This window comes from Cladophialophora immunda (assembly GCF_000835495.1).
Source record: "Cladophialophora immunda strain CBS 83496 unplaced genomic scaffold supercont1.5, whole genome shotgun sequence".
NCBI lineage: Eukaryota > Fungi > Ascomycota > Eurotiomycetes > Chaetothyriales > Herpotrichiellaceae > Cladophialophora > Cladophialophora immunda.
Window position 1 is genome coordinate 3,732,235 of NW_015622545.1, and position 16,608 is coordinate 3,748,842.

A 16,608-nucleotide genomic window follows, 5' to 3' on the forward strand; every position below is an offset into this window, starting at 1 on the left:
GAGCAGGGCAGAGCAGGGCAGAGCAGGGCAGAGCAGGGCAGAGCAGGGCAGAGCAGAGCAGAGTAGAGCAGAGCAGGGCAGAGCAGGGCAGAGCAGAGCAGAGTAGAGCAGGAAAGTCTTTGTGTCCATCCATGTCCTCCAGGCTCACTCTCTTCTCCCCTCTCCATACTCCATATACTCATTCTTCTTCATCCTTCACACCTCGTACGTCACACGCCGTAGTCCACACTCCACACTCCCCTTTCTCATACTGTATAGCACAACAACACAAGGCCAAAGTCACGAGCGACAAGAACCAAACAAACGTAAACGTACCTCCTGCAACTGCTTGGGCGTGTACCCCAGCCCGCCGATCGTGCCGATGCCGCCGGCGTTGGACACCGCCGCGGCCAGCGGACCGCCCGAGGTGCGCGCCATGCCGGCCAGCATGATCGGGTACTTGATTCCCAGGAGCTTGGTGAGGGGCGTGTTGAGCGCGGGGACTGACGAGGACGACATGTTGGGCGGTGTGGTGTGGTGTGCGTTTGTGTGATATGTGGTGGAGGTAGAGACGGAGGTCTGGAGGTTGCGGTCGGATGGGCTACTCTCGGGAGACGGTCGATCGAAGAGGTCGGTGGTCAATGCCTCGACGTCGAGAGGGATGAGGCGAGTACTCGGTGTCCGTCTCACTGTCCGGATAGCTAGCTAGCTAGCTCACTAACGATAGTAGCTTTGTAGTGATGTGTATCGCTCTCTCTCACCGGCGACGGTTTCGAGGTGGTGTCGTGTCTGAGTGACAGAGCCGCGAGCGCAGTCGAAGGAATCCGAGACCTCAAGGACCAAAAAGGAATAAAGACTCTCCTCGGTGCTTAATGTATGTACGAGGTGCAGTAAGGATGTATGTAAGTAAGTAAACAAGTAAGAATACCCTTACCTAGGTAACTTGGGGGACATACGACACAACCCCACGACTAAATACCTGAAGCCACCACAGCACAGGACCCAGGAAAGGGAGAGAGGGGGTCTCGCAAGGATTATTCTTGACCGCTGTGCCTCGCCTCGTTAACCGTGTCGTTCGTCCCCTGCGGGTTGCAGGTGGTATGTAAGACGCAGGTGTTGACTTGTAAACACTGACATGGTCCCTCCCAGGCGGAGGAGCGTTGGTGGTGGGGGGGGGGGGGGGGGGGGGGGGGGGGGAGGCGTTGGTATTTGACAAACACCACGCTCACGAGGGCGCGAAGGGGGCTCTGGGCCGAGGTCTGCGCGCCGCATGCCACGCTGCCTAGGAACTTGCCGAGCTTAACGAGGCCAAACGCGAGAAATGGACTGCTCGGCCCGATTGGTATGTTGTGTCGTACGTATTGGCACGTCTATTGGGCATGGGAAGAGCATAGGTACGGTAGGACAGGACATTAATACCAATCCTCCTGCCGCCGCTACTACAAGATCCCGGTTGGGGAGAAGAAACGAGTATCTTGTAACGAGGGCAGGACAGGAATCACGAATCCATTTCTAACGTCAATGCTGGGCTACCAGTGTCAAGTAAAAAGCAATGCAATTGCACCCGTCAACCAGTCTCCGTCGGCGTGTTCAGAACCACCACCCTCGCTGCTCCATCCCGAGAATCACATCTTACAGTTCGGCTTCCATCTTGTCCAGAATCGTCCTGACAAACTCATGCGTCGTAGCGTCACCGCCCATGTCTCGTGTGCGCACCTTGCTGTGAACCAGTCAGTCAGAGTCGCCGTCTCACAAGTCATGAACTTACCCATCCGCAATCACGTCGTACACCGCCCGTGAGATGCGGTTGGCATGCTCGTCAAGACCCAAGTGCCTGAGCAGCATGGTACCCGAGAGCAGAAGGGCTGTGGGGTTCGCTTGGTCTTTGCCCTGGATATCGAGACCAACGTGTCGGCACCCAGGCTCAAAGACCGCCACTTCCCGGCCCATGTTGCAACCAGGCACCACGCCAGGCCCGCCCACAAGCGCCGCGGCGATGTTCGTAAGGATACCTCCGTACAGATTGGGCATGACCATCACGTCGAACTGTTGAGGTCGCGACACGGCCTGCATAGAAGCGTTGTCGACAATCATGTCGTTCACCTCCAAGCTGGGATAGTCCTCCCCAATCTTCTTGACCGTGTTTCGGAACAAGCCATCGGCCAGTTTCATGATGTTCGCCTTGTGGATACAGGTCACCTTCTTCCTGTTGTTGGCCAGCGCAAAGGAAAAGGCAAACTTGGCGATCCGTTCCGACTTGGCCCGCGTGATAATCTTCAACGACTCGACCACGCCCTGCACCGACTGGTGCTCCAGCCCAGAGTACTCGCCCTCGGTGTTCTCACGCACGATGCACAGATCGACGTTCTTGTGCCTGGTCACCAGACCGGGGATGTTCTTGACCAAAACCACCGAGGCGTAGATGTCGAGTTCTTGTCGCAGCGCCACGTTGAAGGACTGGTGGCCCGATCTCTCGATAGGGGTGTGCAGGATACCTTTCAGTCCGAGCTTGTTCCGTCTCAACGACGCTATTGATTCCTTGAAGAGCTCTTCCGAGTGCTTGTCTCCCGAGTCGACGCCCGAGACGTCAACCTGCTCCCACTCAATGGGGACGTTGTCGGCCTTGAAGATCGTCTTGACGGCTTCGGCAACTTCGGCACCGATACCGTCACCTGTCACGGGTTTCCACGAGTGAGCACCAACACTATTCGCACGCCGCGGAGCTCGAGGGCCATATCGTACCAGGGATCAATGTCACGGTGTATTTCCCACCATATTTTGTCGGCTTGAAGATGTCGGACTCAACGGTTGCGTAGGCTGCAGCAGGGAACAAGTACATTAGCTTCGAGTGCGGAGGATCACGGTCGAGAGATATGCTCACATCTTGCGAGGAAGGGCGAGGTAGCTTGTGGTCTGGTTGCCCGCTGAGAAGCACGGAACAGCGCCTGCGGAAAGGAAGCAAAAATGCCTGATTAGATCTCTGGCACTCGGGGTAGCTGGGGGGGATTCTCACCTGAGCGCTACGAGTCGACCTGGCCAGCGACATTGCAGCGGAGCGTCATACAACGACTGGACTTTGGGTTCGAGGTCGGTCCTGGTCGTGGTGCGCGAAAAGCAAAGCAGAGAAAACTTATCGCAGGTGGAGGAGCTTTTGTTTCTGATGCAAAGGGCAGTTGAAGCTCCTGGCCAATCACCGCGGGGCCTGCGGGCAGCAAATCAGAATGACGTCGACGGGCCAATCCGGGCTCGCCGGGTGATTAAGCGAGGCTGCGAGGCATTTTCTCTCAGATACTCAAAGTGGGAATGCATTCAGTAAATCTGTTGCTGGATCCGAAATCACCACTACTACAAGGCTAAACGCATGTGTCTGCTATCCTTCCTCTTTCCAATGTCTGCTGAAATACCGTTGTCCCTCTCACGGCCTCGCCAGGTCCGCGTCCGCCGAACCTAGTAAGTCTTGAAGTTCAACGGGCCTTGGGCGTGCCTCAACTTCGCCCCAAAGAATTGCAAGAAGACGACCACGAAGAATGCGGCTCCCATGATGCCGCTCTGAATGCCATATTCCGTCTGCGTGCCCGCCTTGGTGGCCCAGTTGATCTGGATGTACCTGGATTGACAATATTAGCCTGGGAGAAAAGTGAGACACAACCGAAACATACCCGATGATGAATCCACCCAGTGTTCTGGCAAAGTTGAGCAGGGCTGCACACTCCCCAGCAGCCTCAGGGTAGGCGTCAAGCAAGTACGCACCCACCGCTGAAGTGGTGACAATCGTGGCGAAGTTGTGCATTCCCCACCCCACGGCGAGAACCCAGTAAGACCATGTGGGAGCATGATGCAGGGTGGTGCCGATCAGGTTGTACCCGATGAGCTTGAACGGCAGAACAAGCCACAAGATGACCAGTCTGTTTTCGGGTGCGATGATTCCGTTGTGGCGTTTCGCCCACATTCTGGCAATGAAGTCGAACATGAAGTGACCGATGACCAGTCCCAGGATGGCGCCAACGACGGGTGCGGTGTAGATGGCTGCAAGGTTGCGGAAGTCAAAGTTATACGCAGGAATGATGAAAACCGAGATGGTTGTATTGTTTCCAATGGTCCAGGGGACTGTATGGGGTTAGCCTGGGTTTGCAGCCACTCGAGGTCAGCCCACTTACAGTCGAAGAAGTAGAAGAGGCAAGTCAAAAACACCGGCAACTTGAGAACGGTGTATCCCAAGCGGCTTCCGGCTTCGAGGAAAGTGTTGGTCGTGTACTTGGTCTTGTACTGCTCAACACCGACAACTCGGAGAAGACGGTTCTTGCGTCTTGGAACTCGATCTGGCATCAGATGTCTGGGATAGAATGTCTCGTCGCCGAGAGTAACAGTCAAGGCCAGTCCCAGCGTGATGATGCCAAAGTTCAGCCACATTCCTGTTCTCCACGTGCTCACACTGAGAATGGCGGCCATGAACTGCGGACCCAGGAAAGGGGAGAGAATGATGGCGGTACTCCAGATGTTGATCTTTCTCGCGTGCTGGTGGAAGAACCAGACATCCTTGATCCACATGAGACCGCCACCTGCACCGGCAACAGCGAACATGCCGTTCAAAATGCGGGACGCCATGTATGATTCGAAGGATTTCGCGGCGGCGGACCACGCAGCTGTGCCGGCGGAAAGACAGCCAAACCAGAAGAGGACGGGAAGGCGACCAATCCAGGCCGAGAGCCAGACGGTCAGGATACCGCCGACACCCAGCATGAACGTGTTCCTTTTGACATGTTAGCGCAAGGCATGTGTTGAGCAGTGGCATCGAGACCTACCCGGCCGTGGCATGGTTGACCTCATTCGGATTAATGCGCCATTGTGTCGCTTGGGGAATCAGCGCACTTGCGCCGGTGGCGGCAGAGTAGTCCGAAGTCGCAGCGTTGACCGCAATCACCACCAAGATGGCTGCCTTTTTCCAGCTGGACCAGTTCAACGGGTCTTCTGGATCCTCGGTGGGCTGGGGAATCAGGACCTTGCCGTCGCTCGACTTCTTGAGGGGGACGTCGGGCGCAAGACCCAGCTTCTCGCGAATCTTGGCTTCGTCGAGCAAGTAGCCATCGGTCTCACCGACACGGTCGAGGTCGAGGGCGGTGGCCGTGTGAGTCGCAGCCTTCTCGTTGTTGTTCTCTCCACTAGAGATGGAAGGCGGTGTCGAGGTGTCAACGACGGGGGCCTCGGTGGCCGTCGCCTGAGGCACGTCCTTGGGTGAAGTTGGCTCGTCCGCCATGACTAGACTGCGGTGGTGTGAGAAGGGTAAGGGAGGGGAACGAAGGAAGACTAGGCGACAGAGGCGGTGGTGAGGAAGGGACAAGTGAAGATGGAAGGACCAGACCTGAGTGAAGGAGATGGAGGGCAGGGGCTCGCGTGCATTCAAATAAATTTCTGTCCCTCGTGTCACTTTGTTCGCTGCAGTTGAGTAAACAACGACCAGGACCCCAGCAAGGCCAGCAGCCAGCAGCCAGCAGCCAGCAGGGGAGGGGCTTGACTACTCTTTTTAGTAGTGAGCTGTCAATCACAGAGCCATTGGCTTTGGAGTGTCTGCTCGATACTTCCGTAGCGCGACGTGCCATGCAATCGAAGTATAACAGAGGGCCCCCCTGGCGAGGCTACCGGTAGATTCGCTTACGATAGGTGGAACCAGCACGTACGAGTAGTCATCGTCAGTTGGGTCTAGGAGCTGCACCCCATGAAGAAAGGGTGATCCGACTAACCGCATTCTTGGTCTTGACACCTGTTTGACAAGTCTTGGGATCGGCGTGTTCGAAAAGGGAGCCAGAGCCCACGAGAACTTGCATTGGGTAGTTGAGACTCCGTCCGGATGCGCTGGACTGCAGGTCCAGTCTCGTGTCCCTTGCGCCCGGGCTCAGTGAGTCGGACAGACCGCTCAATGGGAGTCACAACTGCCACCATCCGACAGTCAGCCATGAGTTTCAAAAGGTCAGAGTGGCTGAGACGGCGAGGTGTGATTTGACGGAGAATTCAAGCCCAAAGCTAGGAGGTTTGCGAAAAAGATTATTTTGTTTTTGGTCGAGGAGCGACAAAGACAGCTACCTGAACCAGTATCCCCTTGTCCTGGTTCGAGGCTTGCTGGAGGCTTGCTGGAGGCCTGCTACTCGTAAAAGCGAGACGAGCGAGGTGCAGCCCAAGAGGAGAGGAGGCTAAAGGAGGCGGCTGACTGGGTGGAGGCCACGGACCCCGGCATCCACAAAGTACTATATTTTGACTAGCGCCGGCCGCCCGGTGGAGTCGGACCGCCGACCCCAGCGGCACCGGCCAATGGGAGGCTGCAACGGAGTCCTAGGGGGCCGGGCGTTAATGCATAAGGCTGGTGAGGCTGGCGGAGAGCGGATTGATTTTCAGGGGATGGATCACGAGGGAGTCGAGAGGCAGGGGGGTTGGTCAGTCTTATTGCAGTACGGAGTACCATTATTATTGATGGACAAGAGGACAGTACTCCGTACTAATAGCAGCACGAATAAAAGGATGTTGACTTTACGAGTCAATATGTTGACAAAAAATGCATGTGGCCAGCCAGCCATCCACTCAACACCGGTACAACACTTTCTATATCGAATGGTGTGTGTGCACGACGTGGAACCAGGTGCCTCATCCGATGTGTCTCCTTCAGGCTTCCTCGCTCGTCTCCTCCCGACGGCCCCTTTTCCTCGCCGTTCGGCTCGACTTATAATATTCAATTGCTGACTTCGCTACCCCAGACCAATATGGCCTGACTAAGCCCTTGCACAAGAGAGACAACCCTAAATCACAATAATGGGGGGATGCTCGACGATCCCAGGGGCCATGAACGGGTTTCCTCCAAACTCTACGAGGTGCTGCCCAGGAGTTGTACTCGTAGTCTGGCATATCCTGCAAGGAGAATTATATGTGGCGTGGCTATGCGACTAGCCACCTCCTGCGGCCGTCGACGCTCACTCAGCTGATCGACCGTCTTCCACAGAGATGAAGTTCTGCACAAAGGACAGGAAACACAACCAAGGGAAATAGGGAAATGCCATCACGGCCCAGGTCGATTGATCTATTGACCGCTCATCCGTCACCCTCATGAGCCAAACTTCGCAGCCGCCTTACGGGACTGATCATGATCTCTCACTGTGTCCCCAATCATCTAAACGCTCTTGCACACTCATATCCTTGTCGTCCGTCCCATCGCTCATGCCCCAAAAATTTCATATCGACTCAAAGGCTCTCATTAAGTGATTGACATGATGGAGAAGAAGGTCCCCGCCCCCCTTCCGCTCTTCAGAGATAGTACAAAACAGCTAGATTCGCTCAGATGCTCGTCCTGGGACGCAAGATTTTCCGCGAGAGAAAAAGACCGCACGAAAGTAAACCCGCCTGCAAAATGGGGTATTGGGAAGTGAAAGACAACAATAACTATCCAGCAATGGGGCGAGAAGTGCTCATCACTCCTCCACCCCCTTTCGAAACTTCGTCAAGTCGAGACATATTCGTTCACATGAACAACATCGAGCTCTCGCGGCGTCGTGCCCTGACACTCGCTGCATTTTCGGGAGCCATCATATTGTTCGATCCTCCGTACTGACTGCTCCCTCCATGTTGGTTGGGAGGCTGGGGTGGCGGGTATCTGGGCGCGCTCATCGGCATCTCGTGTGGAAACGACACGTATTGTCTCGACTCGTACGACGGTTGGATCGGCGCAAATCCCAGCTCGTTCGTGGGATCATGCTGCTGATACTCAGGTCGGGCACTGACTGGGATGCCGCCTGTGGCCCGGGCATTGTGAGCAAAACTGTCTTGGTTGTACATGGGCGTGGGCAAGTCGGTAAACATCTGCCGCCGGGGCGATCGGATGTCTTCTGGCGTGAGGGCGCCCTCTCCACGCTCGATCTCCGTCGATCGAACAGACTCCCCATCGCTGGGCCTGTCGAAGATCGCCTCAAAATCCGTCAGGAATAAGGCGAACAGGGGTGCTGGGATGTTGAGAGTCGGAGAGAAGACGATTCCGACATTCTTAATGGTCATCTTGTTCCGCTCCGAGTTCTGCACCACCTCCAGCAGGTATTGTGAAAGCGTCCGTAGCAGCGAGAAATTCGCGCCCGGCAGTTGGTGCACCAGAAGGTTGAAGGTCACAATCTTTTGTGATTTCTCCGGCAATTCCAGCCCCTTCAGGAATTCAAGATGCAGTTCGCGGGTCAAAATCGTCGACGGTAGCTCCCGTAGATACGTTTTGAACAGGGACGCCACGGCGTGCACATCGTAGTCCTCATCCTCCGCCAGCAGATCAACATCACCCTCCGTGTTGAACCGATCTTTGAGCAGCCGAATTACAATGTTCGACCCGCTAAGTCTGAATAAACCTTCTTCATTCGCGGCGTTCTTGGCTCGGAGAAACTCGATGCAGCGATACACCACCGCCGGGAGATACACCTCCACGTCCACGGGTGAGTAGTACTCCACCGCCTCCTGGAGCTGCATCCCGAACACCGCTCTCACGTGCCCACCCCGGTGAGCGTTGAGTTCGGATTTCTTGGGTTGAGCCGGCTGCACAGGAGCAAGTTGCTCGTACGATGGTTTCCGGAAGTGGAACAGATTGCGCTTCTTCTGCTCTCGCTCTTTGCTGCCACTGTTGCTCGCGGATTTGTTGCCCCAGCTTCCAGCATCCGAAATGACAGCACCGTTCATCGGGCCTGAGATATTGTACGGTTTTGAGGTCGGGACAGGTTCCTGAATGAGCTCGGGAGTTTGGCTAGACGCGATCGAGGGAGAAGGCGTGTTACTGTGAGTTTGTGGACTTCCGTTCGATTTAGACTCTGCGTCCTCGTGTCCCATTCTTTGAGCCACTTTCACGTCCTTGGTGTGTGAAGACTGGATGCCCGCTCCGTACTGCGGTTTGGGCTCCACCGGCCGCTCGTCGATGTAATGCAGCAACGTCTCCACCCACTCGTCCCGCTCTGCGTCGCTTTCTGCGCAAAGCACATGCCGAACGTGGCTGTTCATGTCCTTGCGCTTGGGCTCGAGGATGAGAAATGCGTGACGATATTGGTTTTCTGAGTCGGCCTCTGCATTTGAAGGGTCGGATTGCGTTTGCCGCCCAATGCGGGCATTCAATAACTTGATTGTACCGAGATGCGCACCGCCAGGTGCTTCGAAATACCTCAACTCAGGACTGTCCAGAACAAAATATCGGGACTTCCATCCTCCAAAATTCTTCCCCTTTTTGGTCAAGTACCCGGATTTGGTCGGAATGCCCGAATGCGACTGTGGCGCCTGTCTAGTTTGTGCGTCCTCAGTGTTATGTGAGGCAACGGTGAGTTGTGGCTCCATAACATCTGTCGACAAGAACCGGCATATGACCGCAGCCGCTTGTTCATCCATGGGAGTATCGAGCAAGTCTTCAAAATAGTCATTAATCGCATTTCTTCTCGCGTCGACGACAGCAGGCGAATGACCGGAAAAGAGTTTTCGGTCGGGTAGTTTGGGTAGATCGGAACAGCGGGATCTCAGTTGCTGTTCCAGATTCGGTAGTGAAGTAGGGATTTTCTCCACGCGCCAAAGTTCAGACGACGTAGCGCGCTCAAAGACTGACAAGCTGAAAACAGCGTTCTCTTCCGGCATCCTCAGTCCGAGCATGCTGTTTCTCGAGGGGCGCAGTCGAGAAGAGGCGACCTTCACCTGAATCGAGGGCAAAGCATTTGGAGGAAGAAGCAGGTCAGGCCAACTTGGATCGATAAGTGCACGGCTCACTGCTGGCACCTCACCCGGGCTCAGAGGAGAATCATGGATCTGACCGCGGTCCAAGTCAGTGCCGGGAGCGGTGTTCATCTTCGACAGAGATGAAGGGCCGATCTTCTTGTGAGATTCGGAAGCAGCTGCCTGTGCTTGTGCCAGCGCCTGGGGGTTAGGTGCTTGCTGGCCGGGTGTCGTTGGCATAGGTAAAGGCATTTTTGGCGCACGAGGTGAAAGAGGAAAGTTACCTCCAGGCACACGCGGAGACATAGGAAGCGCAGAGCCCATCATGGGACGAGGACTCATCGGAAGACCGGGACTTCGCAAGGGTAGCGACAACTGAGCTGAAGATCCCACTGAGCCTGACGTTATCGAGGCAGGGGAGAGATGATCCTGTCTCAAAGGCAAGGGTTGAGTGACTTCAGCTACAGGCGGTGGGAGAGGCATCTGGTCAAGAACCGTCGCTTGTTCTGATTCGGGCTTCGCTTTCTTCTCCTTTTTGGACCGACTTCTCGCTTCTTGCTCTTTAAGGGCAAGAATTTCGCGATCTCGATCATCTTCTTCCCGAGTTTTCCGTCGACCCCTCTGAATGGGCTGGCGCTCCTCTTCGTCTTCGTCACTGATAATCACGTCGTTCGGGACGATGACCTGGTGAGGTGGTAACTCCTCCTTTGCTGGTCGCAGATCAAGCGGCTTGGGGGGAGCTTTCCTGGAGGCTTGGAATGATTTTGGGGGCTTCTCGGAGAGCGGAGTGGCCTCGGTGAGCGCAAACGAAGGCTGTGCCAGCTGCGTGGCTAAGCTCTGCATCTTCGGTGGCTGTTGTTGTAAGTGAAGTGGTGACGGCATCATAGCAGCATCAATGGGCGAGCTCTCCATCTGGATACCTGTAATACCTCTACCCGCAGTCTGTTCCTCTGCCCTCAAGCTCGCTTCTCCGTCAGATTGAGGCGAGTTTCCTTCTTCCAGCCGGAGACGGTCCACCTGCGACGTCGAGGGCTGAGCCTGCAGTTCCTTGACTTTCTTCCTGTATCTGTCCCTCTCTTTCGTCAATCGCTCGAGGTCTTTGTTCAGACCCAGCAACAGCGCCCTCTGCTTGTCGACGAGTTTCCATAGTTGGGCATTTTGCGCCGCAGCGTGACCTTTGTCCTTCAAGAGGTGCTGAATCAGGTTCTCCGCCGAGCCAGCCGTGGCAATGAGATTTTGGACCTCATCTCGGGTGGGCTCCTTCACCTCTCCGAGATGCTTTTGAGGATGCGAAGCGTTTGAGATATTAGAAATAGCGGAATCGATGGATGATGTCCGCGGCATGGTGTTCGGTAGGTGCACGCTGGTCGTCGAGGAAGCGTACGACTTGGGGGATTCAGAGAGGGCTGTCACCCCTTGGTCCTTTTGACTTAGGGATCGTGATGATATGCTTGACTCCTGCTCGTGGGACGGCGCAGTACTGTCGTTGCTCTTTTCTCGTGTCAGGGCAGCGTCACCCTCCGATATATTTTTGACCAGTCTCTTTCCAGAATCATTAGGTAGAGGGGCCTTCCCATACAAATCGTCGTCCTCCTCCTCGATCTTGCGCTGCTGCCCTGGGGTCGGCCTCGAGCTGGATAACGAGCTCAGGTAGTCTCGAGGGATTAAACTGCCCTGTAGCACGGCGGGACTTTGTGGTTTGCGGGAGGCTAGAATGTACGAATGAGGGCTGGCCAGCGAGGAGGTTGAAACAACAGCGGTTGTTTGGGCCAAACGATCCCGGGGAGACTGAGGGGGAAGTGTGTCGCTGGTCGACTGGGACATTTCGGGCAACTCGATCAGGCTGCATAGGGAATGGGGGGGTTGTTCCTTAGACTTTGGGCCATTATTGGCAAATGTGACGGGGGAGAAACACTTGGAGGCCGCTGACAGGCCAGCTGTGCGAAGCGGCGCAAGGACGACTTTGACAAAGTTCCTACAGGCTCCGGAGCACGCAGAAGGGCCTAACAGAGACAGCGTCGAAGTCGGTGTCGATTTGCTCGTGCTGCTTCACAAAAGAACGAGTGACGAGCGCAGGAGAGGGCAAGCTTCAGGTGTGTCCGTAAGCGCCGGGAGGCAGGCCCAGAAGCAGGCGATTGGCCGCGAGGGAGGCCAACGTGGGCGAGTGCTGGGCCTTTCAGGTTGATGGGCAATACGAGGAACAAGACGTGGAGGCGGAGAGCAGTTAGAGAATGGAGCGTTTGCCTGCCAATCTTCCCACTGGCGGCCACTGGCTGCCTCCGGTTCCCACTGGTTCCCACTCGTTTGGGAGCACCGCAGCCAAACCCAGCGCCAGAGCCACCACCAAAGACGCAATCATGCACCGAAAGATTGTCCCTCTCTCCACCTTCGCCTAATGAATATCTCCGTCAGAGATGGAGGCCTCTCTGGCGGAAACAGTGAGCTTGGTGGCCTGTACTCGGTACCCATTTGACAGACACTAAAGCCCTCGCACCGACCAACATTTGATCTCCTCCATCCAAGGTATCGAGCCATTTTGCAAGGACAGGAATCTGCGCAAATTGGTTTCAAACACTCGCGGGAAAAGCCTGAAACAAACGTGCCCGGCCCGCTTTCTGGAAACCAAACCTCTGACCAAAGCCTAGAGAGACGCAGCCGACGCGACCCTCCTCCTTGACAGAACCACGTCTAAACTAACGGTCTAACGCTGCACCCTCCCCGTATCGTCAAATTCCCTTGCGGTCAACCTCCCAGCGCCGATCAGATTCTGGACCCTGAAAATCCGAGAAGCGAAGCGAAGGTTACCAGGGCCCCTGGCTAAAGCAAAGTGCCAGTCGTGGAATTCGTTACTCCTTTCCCCTGCTTCGAATACTCGTATTGCAAAGAAGAGGCGGTTGAGGTTGATCATAGGGGAAACAGGACATCTTTTCTCTGCTCATCCACCGCCAGAGCTCACCCCTCCCACCTCGAGCCGACGCTCGGATCGTTTCAGCTGCAGGAACCCGAGAGCACCAAGTCCTTCCGTGTGATTGGCCTGCCCTAGGCTTTGCCTCAGTCCAATCACCTCCGCCTTCCAGGGATCGCATGTGCATCATCAACATTCCTTTCACACCGACCAGATCCTTTGGTGGCCATTCAGCGGTTTGGAGTGAGCGTCTTCTGCATTCTTCAAGAAAGTCTCTACTCTCGCTGACCTCCTTCGGAGGCTGAGCACATGCATGACCTCGGAGGCAACTGAGTTGCCAGCACACCTGATATCAGACTGCGCGTGATTGGTCGTGGAACCCTTGACGACCTCGAGCCGCCGGGACTCATGACTACACCTGCTGGACAAAGTCCATGGGGATGACAAATGCTCCGTATACACCAGCATAATTCGCCTTCAGTGCTTGGTACATGCCTTGGGGGGGTTGCCTTGAGACAACTTCCTTCGCGGGGTCTTGCTGATCCGAGCCCTTTGGTTTTTTCTACCATTTCCCAAAAGATAGGAACAGGGCACATCATCCAGGTCGTTTCCGTTTGTTGGCCGCTCCCGGCGTCGACTCTCTGCTGGAAGTGCCAGACTTTCCGCCTGAGGTGAACTCGATCGTTCTCTTTCCCGCAGCTGACAGGCTTTTCTTGGAGTTGGAGTCCTGCTCGCGTAAAGCTTGCTGACTTCGGAGCAGTTCCTCCTTGTATGCCAACGGTGGAAACCCCAAAGGATTCCAGACCTCCTGTGGCAAAGAAGTTCTGTACTGGTCGTCACCCTCCACTCCTGCTCGAGCCATCATCGTAGCCAGCAGCCCGGGATTGCGGAACGTAGACTTGTTTGCGAGGTCTTCGTTGAAATGCACTCCTTTAGCCTTGAGCTCCAAAAAGCGCTTGAATTTGGCGTCCAGTGCGGGATCGGGAGAACCTGGGGGCGAAGGCGGGATGGCCGTCATGGGATGCGTCGCCTGTGTAAGCAAGTGAATAGTCTCACGTTCGGACATGTGTTGCTGCGAGGTCTCTGCTGAGGATTCTTGCGGCTGAACAATATCATCGTCGCCCTGCATTTGAGCGGGCATGGTCGGACCCAGCATTGGCCCATTGTCGGCGCCTGTATTCCTGCCTGTCCCCTTGTCTAGCTCTGCCGCTGGAAATCCTTTGTTGATGCTGCTTCTGTCAAGGCCATCAGCTGGAACTGTAGAGTCGGCTGATTTCCCTTTGGACGGTTTACTGGGTACGACTTTTGGAGGGGACTGCTTTTCTTCATCGCTGCTGCTTTCATAGTTGACAAGTCCGCTCATTTTGGCGTATTCGCTGTGCTTAAAGGACCAGACACAGCTCGATGGGTAAAGGAATACTAAACTCGAAGCCTAGAGTCGATCCTCTTCACAGTTCGGATCGGCCACCGCCAAATGTGGCGTTCGGATTCTGCTTGGCGTGACCAGCCACAGGTGCGGCGGTGCAACTAGGCGGAGAGAGCAGTTGCGTACAACCATTTGCATGCACGCAGGTCGTTGATGAATTAAAGATCCAGCACCTCAAGCTCATTTCCTCTATCCATCCTCCCTCAGACATTCAAATCTGTCCGCAGCCATGGCGTCTCTAATGAATTCAGAACATATACCCTCGGATCAACCTGGCTACTCGTTCGCAAACCACGCCGCATCGGCACAAGAAGCCTCAGGACTCAAACAACATGCCTTCTATCCGTTCGTTCACATTGTCTCTTGAACTCCATCAGCCTCACTGACCTTCAGACAGATACACTGACAACGGCGGATCCACACTCGGTATCACAGGCGCAGACTTTGCCATCCTCGCCGGCGACACGCGCTCTACCTCTGGCTACAACATCAACTCCCGCTTCGTCCCCAAACTGTTCCGGATTGGGGAAGATGGTTCCGACGAGCAATCCTCGCGGATCGTGCTTGCAGTTGTGGGCTTTGCGGCCGACGGCAACGCACTAAAAGAACGCCTCGATGCCATTGTCAAGATGTACAAGTATCAGCACAACAAACCCATAAGTGTCAAAGCGTGCGCGCAACGCCTTTCGACGATCTTGTACCAGAAGAGATTCTTCCCATATTATGTGCACGCGATCCTGGCGGGATTGGATGAGGATGGCAAGGGGGCGTTGTATTCATACGATCCTGTGGGGAGCTACGAGCGGGAACAGTGCAGGGCTGCGGGCGCGGCGGCGAGTTTGATCATGCCTTTTCTGGACAATCAAGTCAACTACAAGAACCAATACATACCAGCGTCAGGTGTGGGACATGACTTGAAGCAGAGGCCGGTGGAGAGTCTGCCGAAAGATGTGGTTGTTGGGCTGGTCAAGGATGCTTTTACCAGCGCAACGGAACGACATATTGAGGTGGGTGATGGGTTGCAGATGTTGGTCATCACCAGGGACGGGATAGAGGAGACATTCACGCCCCTCAAGAGGGATTAGAACCACACTGAAGACTCAGCTTCTAGGGGGCTTTGTTTCTGTATGCATAGCTCGGCGAAATGGGGTCAGGCTGGAAACCCGAAGCCACATGGGTTGGGTCAATCTAGTTTACCTGGGGTCGTCATCATTTGGTTTCTATTCTTTTCCCGTTTCATTGCAAGGATATGGCTGAGGTTCCAGGGTGGTAACGACAAACCACATTTCCCTCCGGTCGTTTTCATGCGAATCCATCCATCCATCTCGAACGCCCGTTCCCATTGATCACCGCAACATTTCATATGCACTCGTGAAAAAGCCCTCTGATGCACCGTGCCATGGGTAATAGTGAAAGAGACACAAAAACAAACATCCACGCTCAAAATCTCTCCTTCATCCGCGACGCCACGGTCCGCAGATTCCCATACACCTTGCCGGGCGGGGCGCCGAGGATCAGACTGACGACGGCCTCCCTGGCGATGCGGATGTTCTGGAAGCCGCCGAGGATGTGGATCTTCGAGTCGGCGAGCACGACGCGGGTCTTGGAGGTGTTTTCGATGGCGAACTTGGTCTTGCCGTCCTTGCCGGCGATGCGGCCGATGGCGCGGCCCAGGTGCTCGCCCTGCAGGGTCTTGACGTCCTTGATCTCGAACGTCTCGATGTATAGGTCGTCGAGGCGCAGCAGGGCGACGGCGTCGTCGACGTCGAACCCCAGCGTGAAGGCCCGCACAAAGTCCTCGCCCTTCTGCAGCGCGCCCGCGTCCGTCGTGAACCGCGACGTCCGCAGCTCCACCGCCTTGGCCTTGACGTTCATCCGCACCTGCAGCTTCAGGTGCTCCACCAGCGGCGGGTAGATCTTCCCCCAGCTCTGCTTCAGCGGCGACATGCGGTGTGGCGGCACCGGCACCTTGCGCGACTGTATTCGGAGCGCCGCCGTCGTCTCTGAGCCGCTCTGTGAGGCCGGGGCGAATCGAGGTCGGCCTTCTTCGTCGATTTGCATGGCTGTGTCCGTCTCTTCCAGTGCCTGCGTCACGGCGCTCTCTGGTTGGGGCGCCGTTATTATGTCCACTTCGATATTTTCTTCATTTGAGTCGGGAGGGAGAGGAATGTCGTGGGGCTGTTGGTCTGCGGACTCGGCGATTGTCTCTGGAGGAGCGCGCTGCAGCGCCGTCGGAGCAGGCATTTTCGATGTCTTTCTGAGATTTTATTTTAGCCTGTAGAGAGTACCAAGTTTGTAGTCGCCTGCGCTGTTCTCGAATCTGAAGGTTCCAGTGTACAAGGCGATTTTGTGTTTGGCGGTTGATGTTCGGCAGAGAAATAATTTTCTCCGCAGCATCGCATTTCACTTGCAATTGTGGGGGCAGCAACTCAAGAAGCGATGCTCCACCAGCTGCGCAGCATATTTTGATAGACAAACTGAACGATCGACACAAGTCGTCCTCTCTGACAACTTGGATGACTTATGACTACTAACCCCTAGAAATATTGAGTGTCTTTAAAGGCAGAAGCTCCAGACCTGGGTGTCAATGGCCGCTGTG

At 55.4% G+C, this 16,608-nt stretch overlaps 7 protein-coding genes across 7 annotated transcripts in view; 1 reads left to right on the forward strand and 6 right to left on the reverse strand.

Moving 5' to 3' along the window:
• Nucleotides 1–1,060, reverse strand: part of PV07_09419 (uncharacterized protein) — a 2,451-nt gene extending 1,391 nt beyond the window's left edge. The window contains exon 1 of the mRNA XM_016396678.1: nucleotides 316–1,060. Coding sequence (XP_016246534.1) covers nucleotides 316–498 — 183 coding nt within the window. The 5' untranslated portion in view covers nucleotides 499–1,060. The remainder of the gene's footprint in view (nucleotides 1–315) is intronic.
• Nucleotides 1,061–1,358: 298 nt separating this feature from the next.
• Nucleotides 1,359–3,110, reverse strand: PV07_09420 (isocitrate dehydrogenase [NAD] subunit 1, mitochondrial). Its single transcript, XM_016396679.1, has 5 exons — nucleotides 2,993–3,110; nucleotides 2,861–2,924; nucleotides 2,722–2,796; nucleotides 1,748–2,651; nucleotides 1,359–1,699 (listed from the first exon to the last, which is right to left on the reverse strand). Exons 1-5 carry the CDS (start codon nucleotides 3,023–3,025, stop codon nucleotides 1,612–1,614), a joined length of 1,164 nt encoding a protein of 387 aa, XP_016246535.1. The 5' UTR covers nucleotides 3,026–3,110; the 3' UTR covers nucleotides 1,359–1,611.
• A 152-nt stretch (nucleotides 3,111–3,262) lies between these two features.
• Nucleotides 3,263–5,476, reverse strand: PV07_09421 (uncharacterized protein). Its single transcript, XM_016396680.1, has 4 exons — nucleotides 4,782–5,476; nucleotides 4,137–4,729; nucleotides 3,639–4,086; nucleotides 3,263–3,586 (listed from the first exon to the last, which is right to left on the reverse strand). The coding sequence occupies exons 1-4, from the start codon at nucleotides 5,231–5,233 to the stop codon at nucleotides 3,427–3,429; spliced, it is 1,653 nt and encodes a 550-aa protein (XP_016246536.1). The 5' UTR covers nucleotides 5,234–5,476; the 3' UTR covers nucleotides 3,263–3,426.
• Nucleotides 5,477–7,004: 1,528 nt separating this feature from the next.
• PV07_09422 (uncharacterized protein) lies at nucleotides 7,005–11,746 on the reverse strand. Its single transcript, XM_016396681.1, has one exon. It carries the CDS (start codon nucleotides 11,500–11,502, stop codon nucleotides 7,480–7,482), a length of 4,023 nt encoding a protein of 1,340 aa, XP_016246537.1. The 5' UTR covers nucleotides 11,503–11,746; the 3' UTR covers nucleotides 7,005–7,479.
• A 259-nt stretch (nucleotides 11,747–12,005) lies between these two features.
• On the reverse strand, nucleotides 12,006–14,002 carry PV07_09423 (uncharacterized protein). The gene has a single exon (XM_016396682.1). The coding sequence runs from the start codon at nucleotides 13,944–13,946 to the stop codon at nucleotides 13,179–13,181; it is 768 nt and encodes a 255-aa protein (XP_016246538.1). The 5' UTR covers nucleotides 13,947–14,002; the 3' UTR covers nucleotides 12,006–13,178.
• A 148-nt stretch (nucleotides 14,003–14,150) lies between these two features.
• On the forward strand, nucleotides 14,151–15,425 carry PV07_09424 (uncharacterized protein). The gene is made up of 2 exons (XM_016396683.1): nucleotides 14,151–14,354; nucleotides 14,407–15,425. The coding sequence occupies exons 1-2, from the start codon at nucleotides 14,239–14,241 to the stop codon at nucleotides 15,092–15,094; spliced, it is 804 nt and encodes a 267-aa protein (XP_016246539.1). The 5' UTR covers nucleotides 14,151–14,238; the 3' UTR covers nucleotides 15,095–15,425.
• PV07_09425 (pre-rRNA-processing protein PNO1) lies at nucleotides 15,087–16,367 on the reverse strand. Its single transcript, XM_016396684.1, has one exon. The coding sequence runs from the start codon at nucleotides 16,251–16,253 to the stop codon at nucleotides 15,450–15,452; it is 804 nt and encodes a 267-aa protein (XP_016246540.1). The 5' UTR covers nucleotides 16,254–16,367; the 3' UTR covers nucleotides 15,087–15,449.
• Nucleotides 16,368–16,608: the final 241 nt, after the last annotated feature.

What these genes read in the sequence shown, in the direction of transcription:
- PV07_09424 (XM_016396683.1), top strand. Translation starts at nt 14,239, where the DNA reads ATGGCGTCTCTAATGAATTCAGAACATATACCCTCGGATCAACCTGGC. An exon ending in AAACAACATGCCTTCTATCC is followed by an intron (nt 14,355 to 14,406) that starts GTTCGTTCACAT and finishes ACCTTCAGACAG; the next exon opens with ATACACTGACAACGGCGGAT.
- PV07_09425 (XM_016396684.1), bottom strand. Translation starts at nt 16,253, where the DNA reads ATGCCTGCTCCGACGGCGCTGCAGCGCGCTCCTCCAGAGACAATCGCC.
- PV07_09421 (XM_016396680.1), bottom strand. Translation starts at nt 5,233, where the DNA reads ATGGCGGACGAGCCAACTTCACCCAAGGACGTGCCTCAGGCGACGGCC. An exon ending in GTCAACCATGCCACGGCCGG is followed by an intron (nt 4,730 to 4,781) that starts GTAGGTCTCGAT and finishes ACATGTCAAAAG; the next exon opens with GAACACGTTCATGCTGGGTG. An exon ending in CTGGGTGGATTCATCATCGG is followed by an intron (nt 3,587 to 3,638) that starts GTATGTTTCGGT and finishes TTGTCAATCCAG; the next exon opens with GTACATCCAGATCAACTGGG.
- PV07_09423 (XM_016396682.1), bottom strand. Translation starts at nt 13,946, where the DNA reads ATGAGCGGACTTGTCAACTATGAAAGCAGCAGCGATGAAGAAAAGCAG.
- PV07_09420 (XM_016396679.1), bottom strand. Translation starts at nt 3,025, where the DNA reads ATGTCGCTGGCCAGGTCGACTCGTAGCGCTCAG. An exon ending in GGTCGACTCGTAGCGCTCAG is followed by an intron (nt 2,925 to 2,992) that starts GTGAGAATCCCC and finishes TCCTTTCCGCAG; the next exon opens with GCGCTGTTCCGTGCTTCTCA. An exon ending in CACCGTGACATTGATCCCTG is followed by an intron (nt 2,652 to 2,721) that starts GTACGATATGGC and finishes AACCCGTGACAG; the next exon opens with GTGACGGTATCGGTGCCGAA.
- PV07_09422 (XM_016396681.1), bottom strand. Translation starts at nt 11,502, where the DNA reads ATGTCCCAGTCGACCAGCGACACACTTCCCCCTCAGTCTCCCCGGGAT.